Below are 18,186 nucleotides of genomic sequence, written 5' to 3'. Positions count from 1 at the left end.
TCTGAATTCTCATTGGTGAAGTAATTATCATTAGCTGAACGGATAGATAAACGAAAGTCCGTATCCAATCCATCATAAATAGGAAAAATCTTATTTAGTATTACATCAATTGTTCTATACCAATCCAAAGTTTCATTCCCATTTGTCTGTACTGTCCCAAAAATTTCCGGTGAATGTAGAAGTCCAAGGATTATTATTATCAGAGATTGAACTAATTTCATCCAATTAGTGCGCCAGCTGTTTATGATTGCTTTCGTGTAAGTATTCTGGATGTTAGGTGATGGACATTTAGAAATTGGTACACGCCATTGCTTTAAATATTCAAGAATCATATCAGACTGAAAGCACAAATGGAAGAGAAAAAAACAATTTCAAAGACTGAAGATTTCCTCTTTCAACACTGAATAATGGATACTATTTCAATCTTTCGAAATAAAAACATTCTTTGGACCTCCCTTCACATGTGTTGTATTTTGTTTTAGATTGAATCGGAAATAAAAAAAAAATAAAAAAAAAGTTGTAAATGGGCGGTGTTTACAATTTGAGTGGCAGCCATCTTGTTTGAAAATAGCGAACAGAAATAAAAAAAATAATAATAAAATAACTCACAAAGGATAATAACACTAATGTTTACGAGTTGAATGACCATCTTCTTTCAGGTACATAGAAATATAAGATCTCCTCCCTCCCGCCCACTTGAGATATTATAAATTTGGCTCGGATTGCAAACAAACATTGAAAATGGGTGAAGCTTAGAATTTCAGTGCTAACCATGTTTAAACAAGATGGCCGATCGAAATTAAATAAATGCTACCATGTCGTGCTTTGCTTCCCCAGATGGATTAAAATCAATCCATCTGGGAAAGTAAAGATTTTATGATTTGATGATGTAATGCAGGTAGATTAACATAACAATCAAGAGAATTATTCAAATGTTTTCAAGGTTTCAGAGACAAATTCATGCTTGGAGCAGTACTACAAGGTCAATACCACAGTACTTCGTCCCCCCCCCCCTAATTATTATATATGTTGTCATCGTGTTAAGGAAACCGAAGAAAACAATTGAAAAGCCGACAATCTGTCCTGAGGCAGCAATTAATCCTCAATTAGAGGAGATGCCAGCAACACGGAACTGTTGCAAAAACAGAGATGGCGCATGATACCATCTTGAACGTTTTTAACACTCACGTGGTTTCTGTGCTGCCTTGTTAGTGCAGCAACAGCATATTTCCCCGACTTAACAACCTAAGAAGCTGGTGAGGGAGGAAAGAACTGAGTGGGAGATGCATACAGACGAAAAATGCTCAATTTTCACCATCACACCTGAGAACCAACAAATTTCGCATCAACGAGTATTGGGTAGAAAATCCAACAGCGATCTGTTACAGCAGCACGTTTCGCCTGAGCACAGGTGGAACGTGTTCGCTCAACGCTAATTACTCTTTTCTAAGTGAGAGCTGCACGCCAGTCGGAACTCATATATTAAGGCCTTGATCTATATTCGTTTCAAGATGGCGTGCTTCATAAAGTTCATTCATTCCGCTGCTCCAGATAAAAGGGATGATTAGTACCCTAATTTCAGGAGTGTCGCCACTTAACACAAATTGATTGAACTACGTGCATAGCGATAGAAGGCTGTTTTATGATTGCCTTACAAACATAGTATCTCCAGCAGAAATCGAGAAGACAGATTTTACAAATGTGTATAGTAAAATCTCCAGCAGAACATAACTGAGAAGACAACGTAGGTAGTTTTTCTGTTGCAGAAATCGAAAATCCATCCACTGAATCGAATTATTACAAGATGGCAGACGGACGGACAAAGAAATAACTGCTACATTTTTATTTGAACGATTTTAATGAAATCTGGAGAGGCTCTACAATTTATTACAAAAGAACGAAATAAAAATTTTCATTAAAATTCATGTAATGGAAGTCGAGTTATTACATGCGGACGGACGGAGAAATAATAATTGCAGCATTTCTATTAGCCTGACTTAATGAAATTTGGGATGGCTGGCCAAATCAACACATTGGTCCACTTGATGTCGATGGCTTAACTGTTGATGATCCCAAGTTCGTGATAAACCTGATTATTTTGCATCTACGTTCACACATCAGGAATTCTTTAGGGAAGAAGATGCTAGAAGTTTATCAAACTAACAGAGAGCTAAATGATTTTGTGATAACTGAGAGGAAAGTAGAAGAGAAGTTTTGAATTAAACATAAGAAAGGCACCTCGGGTGGATGTGACCTATCCAATTACATTAAGGGAAGTAGCAAAGGAGGAAAGCAAACACTTAATCCGTAATTATCAGAGCAGCTTTGGATTCAGGAGAGGTTCCTATGGACTAGAGGTATATAAATTTATCCCCAATTCACAAAGGGGGATGTAAGGGTGATGCGAGTAATTACAGACCTGTTAGATTAACTTCTGTTTCGGGGAAAATAATTCAGTCACTGGTTAAAGAATCATTGCAGGATCATCTAGACAAGGCTGCAGTTAAAATTCTGACTTAGCATCGGTTTGTTGGGGGGGGGAAATCTTTCCTGGCCAATTTTATTGGATACTATGATGTGGTAACAAAGGAATTGGCTTCAAAAAAATAATTTTGATATCACATACTATTGCACAGTAAGACTGCTGTATAAATTGGAGCAATATGGCATTGAGGGCAAGTTGTTGTTAGGGATAAAGAGATGGTTGAGTGGGAGGAGACAGTGAGTAGTGATTAATGGACACTACTCGTCTTGGACTAATGTTATCAGGGGGATTTCCAGAGTTCAGTACTAGGCCCCCCTTGTTTTCAATATTTATTAATTATTTTGATAAAGGTATATCAGGCTTAATGTCTAAGTTTGCAGATGATACGAAGGTTGGCAGGTTGCTTAATGACAGTCGTGAGGGTGAGCTACTGCAACAAGATCTAGAAAAGTTAGACAAATGGCCTGAGAGAAATGCAAGGTACCACACAAGGGTAGCAGTAATCTCGGATTAAAGTACAAAATGTGTGGTACTACACTCAGCGTAATGAAAAAGACCTGGGGGTAATTGTGCGGTCAGATATGAAAAGTTCTCTGAGCAGTGCAGACAGGTGGCCAGGACAGCTCATGGGGTCAATGATTATTATTATTATTATTATATAGGAATTTTGCTAGCAGAGATAAGGTGATTATCCCATTGTATAATGCAATGGCCAGGCCACACTTGGAGTACTGCATACCGTTCTGGTATGCAGTACTCCAAGTGTACTGCATACCAGAACGGTATGCAGTACACTTAGAGTAGGAAAGATGTAAAGCTGCTAGAGTAGGCACAGGGAATGGCAATGAAATTGAGGAGAACAAAGGGTCTACTCTTATCAAGAAAGGCCTCAGTTCTGCAAATTGCAACGTCTGGAAACTAGGCACCTACAAGGTGATCTGATTGAAGTGTAAGACTTTGAATGGATTGAGTAAGCTCAATACTGATGGGATTCTTCTTCTTGCTCAAATTACGCACATGAGGAGGGCATCAATTAAAATTGAGGACAGATAAGAGGAAATTTGCTTTCAGCCAGCATGGTTGATTGTTGGAACAAAACTTCCATCTGTTGTGGTGGAAGTAGGTAGTTCGAATAAATTCAAGGATGAACTAGACAAATTACTAGACGAATTGACAAGTGGTGCAGGAAGTTTTTTTTTTTTTTTTTTGTTTTGACTGATCCTTTATAAGCTTGTTTCTTGCAACATTTGCTACTACTAATACTAAACATTTGTAAAATTCCCAAATACGCCTATTGGAAATAGAGTTGTTACAAACGAGCCTAAAAATAGCCTTCATAAGTTCGCCATTATACACTAATCTGTTATTTCAAATTATATAGCAGAACGCATTGACAACAAACATAATATCCAGTGCTTCGGCTACAATATACAGTATATGGATAGCCTATGTGATTGTATGAAAATAAATTGCTCGATTTCTATTGGTTTGATTTTAAGGATATTTGGGCTAGCTCAACAAATTTTTCTAAAGGAGTCCATTCCTCTAAAATTTTATGAAAGTCTGTTCGTTGAGAGTCAAGTTATTACATGCAAACGGACGGAAAAATAAATAATAATTGTCGGTTTTCTATTGAATTAACTTTAATAAAATTTGGGATGGCTATACAAATCTTTTTAAAAGAACCAAATATAAAATTTCATGAAAATCCGTCCACTGGCAGTCGAGTTGTTACATGCGGATAGACACGAAGACAATAGACGCATTATGCATATACAATGCCGGTTCAATGAATAAGACAATTACTCACACACACGCGTGCATAAAGAAGAGTGGGTGGGAGGATTTATAATGTACATTTGTTGTACTAACAAATATCCACACCTAATATCATTTTTCTGTTGTTTTTAGATCTGAAAATATGGATGAACCAAGTGACAGTCGTTTCCAGCAATATATAATGGAGTTGCTGTTCAAATCGGGTGATCAGTCGGCCACATCTCTATATCGAAAAATGGTGGCAGTCTGTGGGAGGGACCAGAAAATTGACTAAGTAATGTCCAGCGATGGCTCCAACGGTTTCAGTAAGGTGATTCAAGCAAAAGCTGGAAGACCAATGTCTGTCACAAACAGTGAAAACGAAGAACTCACTGACCAGCTCATTCCAAATGACAAGCGATGGACCCTGCGAAAATATATAAAAGGGAAGTGGTTTGACCATCCTCAACAGAGTGGGGTACAGAAAAGTCTGTTCTCGGTAGTGCCTAAGCTGCTAACACGAGATGATGGCTGCGGGGAAAGAGATCTGTGAAGAGGTTTGGTGATGGCGGTTCTGAGTGCTTTAAAGGGGATCGTCACATGTGATGAAACATGGCTCTTTCATTATGACTCGCAAACCAAATGACAATCCATGAAATGGAGCACCATCTGTAAACAAAAAGCCAAAACTTTCCAAATCATCGACAAAACTTACGGCCACCTCCTTCTGAGATCAAAATGACGTTTTTATCGATTTCTTGGAAAGTGGAACAACCATCAACAAAGAAAGATACTGCCTGTTGCTGGAAAAGTTTAATCAAGCTTGAAAACCAAAAGACCTGAACTGATTCGGTAGGACATCGCAACGCCACACCAAATCCTACAGCCCGACCTCGATCCATCAGAATTTTATTTTTTGGTGGACTGTGCGTGGCAAGGTGGCTGAGAGTGATATGGAACTCATTTCTGACATTAAACATTTAGGTAAAAATGTCATGTCAGTCTTCTGATTTTTATCAAAGTTGCGTTCACTGCTTGGAAGGAACGCTGGAGAAAAATGCAGCCAGTGTGGTGGTTCTTATATTGAGTGATATTTTCACAAAGTTGAAAGATTGTATTTGTCAGATAATAAAGATGTTACCGCTTACAGTGCATTACTTATTCACCCGACTTTGTATGTTAACGCACTTAAATTATACCGAAATAAAAAACTATCCAAAGAGAGATTCACTTTGCAACCCGATCTTAAAGTAATTTAAAGAACCCACAGATATGATGCACAAAATGAAAGCAACTTGCGCCACTTTATGAATACCTGAAAAACTGTTTTCATTGTAGTTCTTTTATTTGTAGTTCTTGTAGTTCTCTCGCAGGTAGCTGATTAATACGTTAACGATTTAGTGGCAACGCTAATAATAAGTTTGGTTTTTTGATAATTTTATCAGTGCTGCTTTTAGAAATGCAAGGATTATGTCCAAACATAAGCAGGGTTGCTTATATAATAACCATTATCGCAGGTTCAGAGGTCATTAAGAAACAACTGTGGCTTGTAATACTTATTAATTGATAATCCCACCGTTATTGTGTTTGGGAAACGGTCTCTGTAAACTATAATATGAAAGAAATTATGGAGATTCGTGTTCTACTCGACTTATTGATTTTTTAATTTAAGAGGATTACGTCCAGGGCTTCCACCATTTTTAAGTCTTTTTCCTGTATATTACAAAGTCGGGTAAGAATTTTGAGCCAAAATAAGACTACACCATATCAATTAACAAAGGGTTGCAAATTTTAAGAAAAAAAAAAAAAAAAAAAAACTCGGCGTAAGTGAAGAATTTCCACCCTCAGAAAGCGTGGTGTCGAGCAGAGTACGATTCAAACTGAAGATTTTGTTTTCAATAAAAATCAAGAATCACTTTTTTCTCCGAAGTATGAGCTGGATGGTCTAATAATAGATAATGACAAAAAAAAAAAAAAAAATCAGCTTGCACTTACCTTCTCCCACGTCGTTCCTCGCAGCCGCCTCCAGGAGCATCACGCTGGGCACGAAGTGGACCTTGTACTCATTCCTCTTGGGCTTCCTGCTCAAGTTCTGTTCAGTCTTCTTCCTCTTCACGTTCAACTCCTTCTCCCGCTGACTCCACTTCTTCAGCTGCTGCATCCTCCTCTTCTTGGCGTGCTTTAGCCTCTCCTGGGTACTCATCTTTTCCACGACCCCCATTTCGGATATTAATTCCGTATGATCCGCCATCATTGACCGCCTTACGGAATGCGAGGTCAAGGTTCACAGGAACGTTAGTTTCCACGGAAATATAATGTACACTTGTTGTGCACTCCCTCCGCCATCCCTCGCTCGGGCTCTCCACCACAATCTAACAAACTCGAGTTCGAACCCCACAGTTCCGTCGAAAGCGGGCAAAGAACGAAGACCTAGTGCGGGCGCCTCTCAACGCTGAATGGATCGACAGTCTGCTCGCCAGCTCGTGCGATGTCCTTCTGCCACAGGACGGAGTGGATGCGAAGAATCGTTCGGGGGATCCCTTCTTGGCAAATCAGGCGATGAGGCAGGTTGCCATGGAGACCAGCGGAAAGTACAGAGACGGGGGTTAACAATTACTCTCGTCTTGTTGCCGGCACGAGATCTGTGAACTCTGAAAGAGAAGGAAGACGAAGATAAACACGGCGAAGTCACAACGATATTACGCGCATTTTGGCGACCTGAATTTGTTATTTAGAAACCTCTAATGTTCGCTTCGCAAAGCTGCCAAAAATTAGTAAAGCATACAGTTTCGTTCCCGTTGAGTTACCACACATTCCACGAGCTGGGTAATAATGTCGAGGATAATAATTTCGCACAAATCCACTTTCGGAGGGGCTACTCGTTCTCTGAACTTAAGGCTATTCGAGTAGAGAGTATATATAGCCTTCGATTGCGACACAAACTATCTGTTCATTACCTCTCCTTCAGCTCGTGAAGCCCCCAAATTATGGGCGGTTTCATTTTGACCTGACGTCTGCCAGCCAGCTGCATCCAGCAAGTAATAAAACCGGTTGTATAGCTGTCATCGGATCGTAATTGCGATCAGGTTTATTTGGTTAGCACCGACACTGTAAACACAGAACGAAGACGTCCACCGTGTTTACCACCCCTGTAAAAACCACTCCCGCGCAATCATCGAAGAGAGCACACTATGATAGTGTTTTAAGTTGCACGAGAAGGGGATGGGGAGGAGGAGAAACTAAAATGGCAAAGATTGAGAAAGAAACATTCACCTTCTTCGGAAGTGCTGTAACTGACGATACACAATCGATGTATTCAATTAAGATCAAGAAAAGTAATGGCCCATTATTATTTAATATCTCTATCAATGATATAGCCACACATTTTGAGAAATCCCCTTTTAAATTCTACTGTTGGTACTCGTGGCGAGTACACGAGTACCTATTAGAGATCTTCATGGATACAGTAAAGAAGTATAGATAAGCGGGGATTACAGCAGGATTTCAAAGGTTATTTAGTATATTGTAAAGTTTATTTTAATAAGTTTTTTTTTCCTGTAATAGTTTGATTTTTTTAATATTATAAATATAATTATTTGAAAGTTTGTTTTATTAAAAATTAGTAAATTTCATAATGGTTATTACAAGATCTGCCTTGAACACTTCGTCAGAGGGTACCATGACTCTTAGAGAAATAGCCGATGGCGATTCTGGGTGAGTCGTGATTTTATCCCTTGCAGAACTGTGGCATGTATTCCAAGGTCGAACTAGTAGATAATTCTAGCTCACTTGGAGACTCTTTTCTTTGTCACCGTTGTGAGGAGTGCACCGTTCTTAAGTCACAATTTTGTGTATTGCTAGAACAATCAGTCTCTGAAAACACGGGTTCTTGCCCTCGAGAATAACGTAACTGGGAGCTTGTCAGGGACTCAAGACTCTAGCAAGATATCAAGTGAGGTACTCCCGATTCGGGCCCCCAGAACAGAATAACCAGGTGCAAACTACTCTGGTTCGAAAGGACTTAGTTTTATTAGAGATTCCATTGTCAGGAAAACGGGAAATATTTTTGTAATAAGGATAGGTGGATTAGAACCAGGGTATGTCTGCAGGGAGCAACTATTAATGATGTTACCAACAGTTGTTAAGATTTTAAGAGGGGTAAAGAGAATATTATTTTTCGTGTGGGGACTAATGACATTAAGCATACACGATCTGTCGATTTGTTAGACAAATATAGGACCATGCTGAAGAAAGCGCCGCGAGTTAGGTCACAATGTCTGTGTCTGCAATTCTGCACAGGCAAGATAGGAGAGATTATATGCTAAAAGCCTTGTGGATTGACTCAAGACTTAAAGGACTCTGCAAGGCTTTTGGAGGAAAATTTCTATCAGCTTGGCCTGCACTTGTAGGTAGAAGGAATCTGTTTTGTAGAGACGGGATACATTTAAACAAAGGTGGTGCAAGAGTTTTTACCAGTATTATTGAGGATACCTTAAAGGTTCGGGGAAACTGCTAGTTTGGGGAGACAAGGGTAAGATAGATACGCGTTTATCTGATAATATTAGTCAAATTAACGCTTGTACATACCTCAAGAGTTCTTGTTTGTTACCCTAACAGAACATATTAGCAAGATGTTCTGAGAACAGAAACGTTTCAAATGAGCGGGTAGCTAATACCAGGGAAGCGAACTTAAATAGCTTTAAGGGGTGTGTTAGGGTAGTTAACTAAGTCTTAATTGTTTATACAGCAATGTCAGAAGTGTCGTCAATAAAATGAGTGAATTCGAACTGCTCGTTAGGACAATTAACGCTGACGTAACAGGGCTTACGGAAAAGTGGAGCCACCCTGAGATAAGGGATATGAGTTTTAGTACGGTATGTATAATGTATTTAGGAAGGATGGGGAAGATAGAAGGCGGTGGTGGGGTCATGCTTCTTATCAAAAGATGCAACTACAGGAAATACATCGCTAAGGATCCCGCAGTAACAGATGGCATATATCTATGCCACCTGACCCCAGAAACAATCCACCACATCACAGAAGGATGCAGTGTGGTCACCCCTGGTGGAGTATACTCCTAGACACAACCAAGTGGCCAGGATATTTCAGAAGCCAGCGCAAAAATACCAAATAATCAAAGGAAGTTTACCGTATTACAAGTACGAGCCTTAGGCGATACTAAAAGGCCTATACTCACAGACTATACCTGGGACAGTGCCATAACAACGGACAAGAAGGAAATTGCTACCTACCTGATCGATACAGCGGTGCCCAACACCAGCAACCTCCAGAAAACATACTAGGAAAAGATCAGGAAGTACTCAGACGTAAGAAGGAAATCGGAATGACCATCCCGATCACAATGTGATCCCGTGTCAACCACCGGCACGGCACCAATGAGCCTCCATAAGAATTTAGTAGCAATAGGCCACCCAGAGAACACTTGCATGGAACTCCAGAAAGCCGCACATGCACTTGGTACCAGTGCCCGTCAGGGGGCGAGAAAAAACCCCATAAAGGAGAAAGTGTTTTTTATAATAATAATAATAAAAAAATGGGTTCGTTCTTGTTTGCTGGATGAAAAACCAGGATTTCCAGGAGAGAGAAAAAAAATTTGCTGTCCTCGTTTTAGATTCAAACCCGGGCCTCTCCCCATCTGGTGTGGGGGCGACCATCAAAATGACAGCAAGGGACAACATCACTGAAAACAACCAAATATTAATAAAAAAACATAACTCGGGGAAAAAACAAAGTGCACTATTTTTTTGCGCTATCTATTCAGTCTTTTTTTGAAGAAAAACAAAAAACCAAGGCCATCTAATCGTGAATTTTGATTTTAATCTTTTAACCTCTGTTACTTCCACCTTTTTTTTTTTTTTTTTTATTATTAGTGCCATATCAAATCAATTTAGTTTTAAGACTGCAGCCCATCTCTGGAATTTTACGCCGAATTTGAAATTGTGGGTGGAAAAAAGTTAAATACCACATCTTCCTCCATAAATCTCCGAATTACTTCGCTAAAATATATTTTTTTAAAAAGCCTACAACTCATTTGGAATTCATAAAACTTCGAGTTTTAGGCGCAGATGATGTGTAAAAGCAATCCAGTGCGCTTTGACTTTCCAATCAGAGAGATTAATTAAATAATTATGTAAACAAAGTTTAATTTGTCAGAGTCCAATTATCTCGCACGCTGCAATGACAAACAGTGCAATCAGATAAAGACAGGTTGGAGCAGGAAATTATATTCCACAGGGTAGGAATGCACGTGGAAGAGAGACTTATCCAGAAGTGACACCAGCAAAGATTGGGGGAGAAGAAGAAGCACTTTTAATTGCAAAGGAAAGAAAAAAACCAAGAAAAACATGGATTTCTTTTTTATCCACCTCTCCTCATACACAGAGTGAAAAAACAGACTATTACGATGTAAAGTCATTTTCCATGGAAAATTTCGACCAGAGCCAATGGTTCTACATCTTTGAACGATTTTCAAATACCATTTGCTTGCTAATGATACTAATGATAATATTCTTATTGAATGACTATTCAGAATAGCTTTCGGAGAGCAAATACTCAATATTCTACGTTTTTCAGAGGAATTCAATGATGAAACTTTGATAAACTTGAAATCATCGCTTACAATTATTGAACTTTGTTTTTAAACAAAAAAGACAGGGTTTTTTTTTTTTTTTTTTTAGCTGAAACAGAGAAATATCGAAGACACCAATTAGTACATAGCTTTTTAGAATTATACGCTACTTGTTTTTAAAATTGCCTAACCTAGATAGAATATGGAAGGATTTAATTGTGACGTATATGGACGTAAACGATTAATAAATTGATCGGCTCAGTAGAACGTCTGTTGTCACCGTGAATTGAGAATGCGAGGCGATGTAAAATATGTAAAGGTTGGCTGAAAGAAAAAAGGTAGTAAATAACCATTTAAGAGTATGAAATACCTTTAAGAGCATGTGAATGCTCTCCCACATCGCATTATCATACACAATAATGCGCGGTGGACATTTGGGATAGATGGGACGTTCACTGACCTTCATCAACTCATAGCACAAGTGCAAGAAGCATGACTCAATGTTTCATGTCTCACTACAGTGATGTTTGATCATGCTTTTCATGGAGACCACATATCATATTGATGTTTTCTTATAAGTAAATTCATCTTCATACAAATATAATTATTACTTGTCTGCTTTTGATATGCAGACAAGACAGTTCAAGTGCCTTGGGAAGACCGGCCTTCCCCAATAAATTGTTATGTTATTTGTTTTTTAGGAGCATTAGCAACTAAGGCCATATTGCTCCGGTGATATGCAGTGGTCATTCCCTGACCTTTCCGTATCCTCCGTATTTGGTGGTGACAGGCTTGAACCCCGGTCTAATCAAGAAGCGTGTGCTACGCACTGCTGCTCCTGCCCACGGAGGCGCCCCAATAAATTGTCCTGAGTGTATTAAACGATCAGTTTACCAACTGGCATCTATGATCTGTTCACAGTGTAGTGATGACGATCATATTGCAAAGTATGAGTACATAAAGAGTGGACATCAAACCAACTGAAATAGAGGAGGAGGAACAGAGAGATACATTTGCTGTCAGTTTGAATTTAAAGAAGATTGCAAATTCTATCCACAGGTACGAGTTCCCTCAAGCATTATAGTTTTCATATAAGCAAACACGTAAATTAAAAATGGCTACTATGCTAACATTGGTAAACAAGGGACCAACAAACACCATTAACCGGCTTTTGTCCCAACCACCACCATTATTCAGTAAACTGTGTACATCCGACTGAAATGTCCTGTAACTGGGACGCTGTCCTCTTATGTACACTCCAGCCTAAAAGTTTGTAATAACGTTTCATTTTTCTTCATTTTCAATTTTTATTAAAATATGACCAACTTGTTTACCGATTTTTATTAAAATATTTTATTATTTGTTGATTTTTATAAATAAATGTATAAAACTCAACAAACTAAAGTAATATTTAAGAAATTTCTAGAATATTCGGGGAAGGTGTAAAAGATTCCTGAATGTGGTAGAACATTGAAGATTCCTCAATTGGGTAGAATGTTGTATATGATTCGAGAAAGTGGAAGTATTTCAATATTATAGAAGATTGGAGATGCTTCTAGCGAATTATAATAATATAAATTGAGGAGTAAGAGCTAACTCTTACTCCTCAATTAATAAAATCAAACTCCTAATAAAATCAAAGTCCTAATAAAATCAAACTCCTGTCATTCATAAAGGGTGTTTTGTGTACGTTTTGTGTGTTTCGTGATAAACATAGCGAGAAATAAGGAACTGGGTGTTGAGAAAAGAAGTACTATTGCAACTGTGTAAAAAAAGTTTTCCAACGAAGAGCATTGGCAAAAAAAACCACATGCTTCATTTAAAGGAGTACAAACTACCATTTGACGATTCAAGGAGGCTGGCAGTGTAAAGGACATCCACTGTGAAACCTCGTCTTAAACGAGGACTTCATACTCGTGTAGCGGTTCAAAATCACTTACTGAAATCGCAAAATCGAAATAAATGGTTGGCATGGGCTAAGAGCCATCAACAATGGACAATTGAAGAATAGAAAAACGTACTGTGGATGGACAAAAAAATCCAAATTGAAATGTTTCCATCCAAGTGTAGAGTTTATGTGAGATGATCAACTGAAGAAAAAAACTGGTGCCACATTGTTTATTGCCTGCAGTCAAACAAAGTGATGGCTCCATCATAATCTGGGGTTGATTCTGTTTTTCTGAATGGGTGAAGTCGCCAGAATTGAAGGAATTTTAAGAAGACAGGGCTATTCAATTTTAAGAAGGAATTTTAAGACCCAAAGCGCAGCTCTAAGCTGTACGGGGAATTTCTAGCAACTAAGTAACTGGGGGAGGGGGGGGGTAATGCAAATTATGGTGTGGCCACCCCCAGTTGCCTGACCTTAACCCAATACAGCTTTTATGGGATCATCTGGATCGTCAAAGTCTATGCAGCGTACCCATCTTCACAAAATTTATGGAAAACCTTGTAGATCACTTGGAATTAGGTGAAGACACATCTCCAAAGTGCCACGTCTGCGTAAGGCAGTGATAAAATATTGTAGAGGATATTTTGATGACAAATCGGTAGAGTTGTTAATATTAATCATTTCAATATTTTTTGCTGTAAATTTTCCAATACTTCATAAAAAACCCTACAATACTTTGTAGTGCGATTCGACAAAAATACATTTGTCGAATCACTAAATATTGATAGATAATAGGCGTCATCCTGATCGGATCGGATTTTCATTGAACAAACATCCAATCAATACGAAGAATCCTTTCACATTGCCCGAAGCCTACTTCAGTGCTTGGCTTCCAGCATCTTTCGCACTGTCGAAGAGACTGGTAGTTTGGTGGTGAAATTCCTGGGGCAGCAAAATATCACTGACGGGGATGATCGATAAATAACTCGCAGGGAGGAGGAGGTGGCAGTCAAGAACGAAGCCATTACATACAGACGGTCAGAAGAATGCCACAATTCAGTCCTAATAACATATCTGAAGAAGCGACGTGACGGGAGAAGGCGCTGACGTCACCCGACCGCCTTCGTACAGGGGTCTGAACTGCAAGAATTTCGGAATCGTCACAAAACGACACTTATTGCAGCTATCACTGTGTGGAGAGGTGGAGGAGAGCAGAACGGTGGGAAGATAAAATGAAGAGAATGCGGATCTTTGCAAACAGAAGAGAAACGAACTAGCAGCACTTTCTATGTCAATGTTAAGAGGGAAAAAAAGAAGGAAAGAAAGAAAAAAAGTGGATGGTTTCCCATATAGGCGTCTTACGAGAGGCGATCAAAAAGTTGAGACCAGAGTACAATAGACTAGGTATAAAATTCTGTTTTCTCCCCTTCCCCCAATGTATTCAACTCGAAGTTCAATACACATTGTATTTAATCTGCAAAGAATTTAATCCTTAAAAAAAAAAAAAAAAAAAAAAACTTACAGGCTTCTACAGTTGCTTTTAAGTCTTCATCATCTTTAAAATGAGTTCCACAAAGATGGAACTTGGTTTCTGAACAAATAATAGTCACTTGGGGGAGGTTCAGATCTGAACTGTATGGGGTGTGGTTTAATTATTCAAATCCAAATTCATGAATTTTAGCTCGTGCACCCCAGGCTTTATGCATGGATGCATTGTCATGGAGAATGCAAAACACTATACATTTTCCTCTTCTATTTTCCCGAATTGCAACTTTTAACTTTTGAATGAGGTTGGCATAATGCACCCCAGTTGTTGTGGTTTTAGGTGCAACTTAATCAAATAACAACAATCCTTTTGTGCCCCAGAAAATTGAGATCAACACTTTTCCAGCTGATGGCTGGGTTTGAAAACTTTTAGGGATTGGAGATCTCTTATGCTTCCACTGCATATTTTTAAATTTCGGATTCAGGATCAGTTGGCCGACCAGACCTTCTATCTTCCTCAAGTGACTCCAATATTCCTTTGAACTTTGCCAAACAACTTGCAATAGCATAAATTCTCCAAACACTGATATTTCTTCATGGATTTCTTTAGCATTTCTGCCACTTTGATCAAATGTGATTACTGAACAATGCTCGATTTGCTGGAAATTCATTTTTCATCCATTTACGTACACAAATTTTTAACCGCCACACAGTTCTACATTCAAAAATATTTTCTTTGATATTGATTATTTTTCAAAACAGAATATTTCTGCGGTCGGATTTGTAATCTAGCTACCAGCAGCAATCGGCAGGAGGGCCCCTCGTAATTCGAACTATAAGAGGGCTCATTGCAGATCTCGCATTGAGTACAAAACCAACGTTTAATCCAATATCTGCCACTTATTAATTCAGTAGCATTCGCTGTTGCTTGGAAATCTCCAGAATATTTAGGGCCAATCAGCAAAGAAAGCGTTCTTACGCTCTTTTTGTGCACTACACAGAAAATATGTTAGAACCACAACATTAGCCAAGATATAACTTTATTATTAAAGCCACCATCAGGTCCACCAGGTGCATCAATAATAGATGGAAACTGCATCTTTTTACTTCCACCTCCGTGCTTTTGCATTAGCTCACGACACGTCATTTCGCGTTCGAAGTGCTTCTTCCTGACTTCGAGATGGGATGAAAGAAGAAAAGCAGAAAAATCTGAGGCCCGAAGTGTGCGCCTTCCCATAAAACTCATCTGGCACGTTTGTTGCAGCAGGCAAACTATAACCACCACGACAGAGGGGCGAAGCAAAAGGAGTTCTGGGTCATACAGGAGAAATATCATTCATCTCGCTGACGTGTGCCAAGATCGATAAGGATGCTGGAAGAAACTGTGACGTTCGGAGGAGGCACAAAAGAATCAAATTTCTGCTGGCAGATTCTTCAACGGGACGATTGATAGGCAAGCCAATTACGGCAAACCAATTTCAACCGCTGTGACAGCGGCAAAATTCACACATTAGCATTCCAGCGCGCGCATACAGCCAGCCATGGGAAATTCTCCTACAACGTACCAAGGTGGGTTTGATAATTGGAACTGGCAGCGCAGAGATCAAAATAGGATCACGACTGAATTATTACCGCAAGATGTGTTCATTATATTCATTACGTATTCATGATGGAAGTTGTTTCATTGTATTCTACCATCGCTGCCCCAAAAAGCATTCAACCTCACGTGTGGCTCTTAGAAGATATCTTATTCAAAGAAGATTTCAGTTTATTCTTTCCTTTTTATGTATTCCCACGCGATCTCTGATATTTGGTTGCTATGCGTCTCCTTATGTTCAAGAAAAGTTCAGATCTTTTCTTACCTCTTTCTTACCATTATCGCTACCTCAGAGTGAACCCTACCTTGGACTATCGAAGAAGCGCCGTCATCTCTCGAGGGATTGCGAGCATTAGCTGCGCAAGCGACGAGCTCCGAAGAATTTTTGGTAGGAAAAAACATCTATACAGAGCAACGGTGTTGCTAAAGCTTAAGAAAAGAAATGAAACCTTGCCTTAAGGAAATGGATGTTGCTGGACCTTGTACTTTAGTATTTTTTCAACGCTTACCTTGTTAGTTTCTAAGACAACTTTAACGAAAAAGCCGATTAAAAAAAAAACCACCCATAAGAATGCACTTCTTTCTCAATTTTCCATGATAAGATGAGAATATTCATGTTCGGAGGTCAACCTTTTGAAAGATTCAAACATTTCAAAATCCTGTTCTTCATCATTTACACTGTTCTATTAAGCGTAGGACTATGCACCATGCAAAAATTGTATCTAAATGGGTTGAGGAACGTTCCCAAGAGTTCCAACATCTACCGTTCGTGGCCGGCTAATTCTCCACATCTGAATCCAATTGAGAATGTCTGGAATATGTTGGAAAGGGCAGTTCGGCTTTGCTGTTCTCAACAGAGCACAATACAACAGCTGAGAAATATCCTGATGGAAGAATGATCAAATCTGGAGCCAGACTCCCTCAGACACCTAGAGGAATCCGTGTATACAGGCTGTAATTCGTCCAAAAAATAGGTGACCAAATATTGAATAAAGGTTTCTAATTTTTTGGCCAGTAAATGTAATACAATGTAATGCTTTGACTTGTTTATGTCTGTTCTGAATCAAATGTTGCTTTCAACCCATCTACTTAGACATTTCGATATGTAGATAGAATTGAAGCGAATGGCATGTCAAAGACTTCAAAGACGACAGAGGATTTTAAGTTGTCAAGAAGATGTTCCTTTATTTTGCAATCGGATAGTTCGAGAATTGATAAACCATAAGTTAATATTACACAGATATAACACAACTCAGGAAAACTTTGTAAGTTGTGAATATATCTCACCATTTCAACTTCATATTCACTACCCTACCACTAATAGTATTAGTATTGGCCGCATGGTGCAAGAAAGCCTATAGCTTATGCTGCACAAGCCAAAAAAAAAGCTAAACCTATCATCGTATGCGCTTCCCTCACCCGAAGGTACTATCCAGATGACCTTTGAATTTCCCCAAACTGTCAGCCTCTACCACCCATTAGGCAACGTATTCCAGTAATTTATAACTCGCTGGATAAAATAACTTCCTGCAGTCCAATCTAACCATTTCCCCCTGTAACTGGAATTCATGTCCCCTAGTTCTAGCATCATTTATAATCTTTAAAATTTCGTCCTCATTCATTTTACTGATACCTCTCAGAGCCTTAAACACCCCCAATCAAATCTCCTCTAAGGTGTCTAGTTTCCAAACTCTGCAACCCACAAATTCGAAGTCTTTCTTCATAAGGACGCCCTTTTGCCGATCTCACCAGGCGAGTTACCCGTCTTTGCACCCCTTTCAAGAAGCTCGATGTCTTTCTTTAAGTGCGGCCTCCATACTTGAACAGTATTCCAAGTGTGGTCTAACAAAAGCCTTATATAAAGGGATTATCACGTCCCTATCTCTACTTGCAAAAGTTCGATAGATCATTGATAGCACACCATGGGCCTTCCTTGCAACCTGTTTACAATGCTCAGAAAATTTCATGTCTGACCATATCGTAACACCCAAGTCCCTTTCCTCCAGTACTGGGTTTAGTTATTTTGGGATTACTATTTCCCAGGTGTAATGCCTTACACTTTGTTGAATTAAAGCATAGCTGCCATTTTTCTGACCATTCCTGAAGTCTATCTAGATCTCTCTGAGCTTCTTCAGACAGTGATCATTAACTACTGTACCAATTTTAACATTATCTGCAAATTTAGACATCACGCCCTCTATACCTTCATCGATGTCGTTTATGAAAATTAAAAACAGTGGTTCTAATACTGATCCTTTGGGAACCCCACTTCTTACATCAACCCAATCTGAGGAATAGCCATTTATCACAACCTTCTGCCTCCTTCCCTGAAGCCATCCTGCTATCCATCTAAGGATTTTCCCAGTGATTCCAACCTGTTCCAG

General features: G+C 39.0%; 1 protein-coding gene across 3 annotated transcripts in view; it reads right to left on the bottom strand.

Annotated features, from left to right (window-relative positions):
• The window catches only part of MYPT-75D (Myosin phosphatase targeting subunit 75D), a 264,758-nt gene that overhangs the window by 89,447 nt on the left and 157,125 nt on the right, over positions 1 to 18,186 (bottom strand). For all 3 annotated transcript variants that reach the window (XM_090378617.1, XM_090378616.1, XM_090378618.1), the window contains one exon: positions 6,239 to 6,894. In XM_090378617.1, the coding sequence (XP_090234743.1) occupies positions 6,239 to 6,497 (259 nt within the window). In that variant the 5' untranslated portion in view covers positions 6,498 to 6,894. The remainder of the gene's footprint in view (positions 1 to 6,238; positions 6,895 to 18,186) is intronic.

Source organism: Mastigoproctus giganteus, chromosome 7, assembly GCF_048544385.1.
Source record: "Mastigoproctus giganteus isolate SK-2022 chromosome 7, ASM4854438v1, whole genome shotgun sequence".
In the NCBI taxonomy this organism is placed as follows: Eukaryota; Metazoa; Arthropoda; class Arachnida; order Uropygi; family Thelyphonidae; genus Mastigoproctus; species Mastigoproctus giganteus.
The sequence above is the reverse complement of the archived record's forward strand: the minus strand, read 5'-3'. Positions and strand labels throughout refer to the sequence as shown.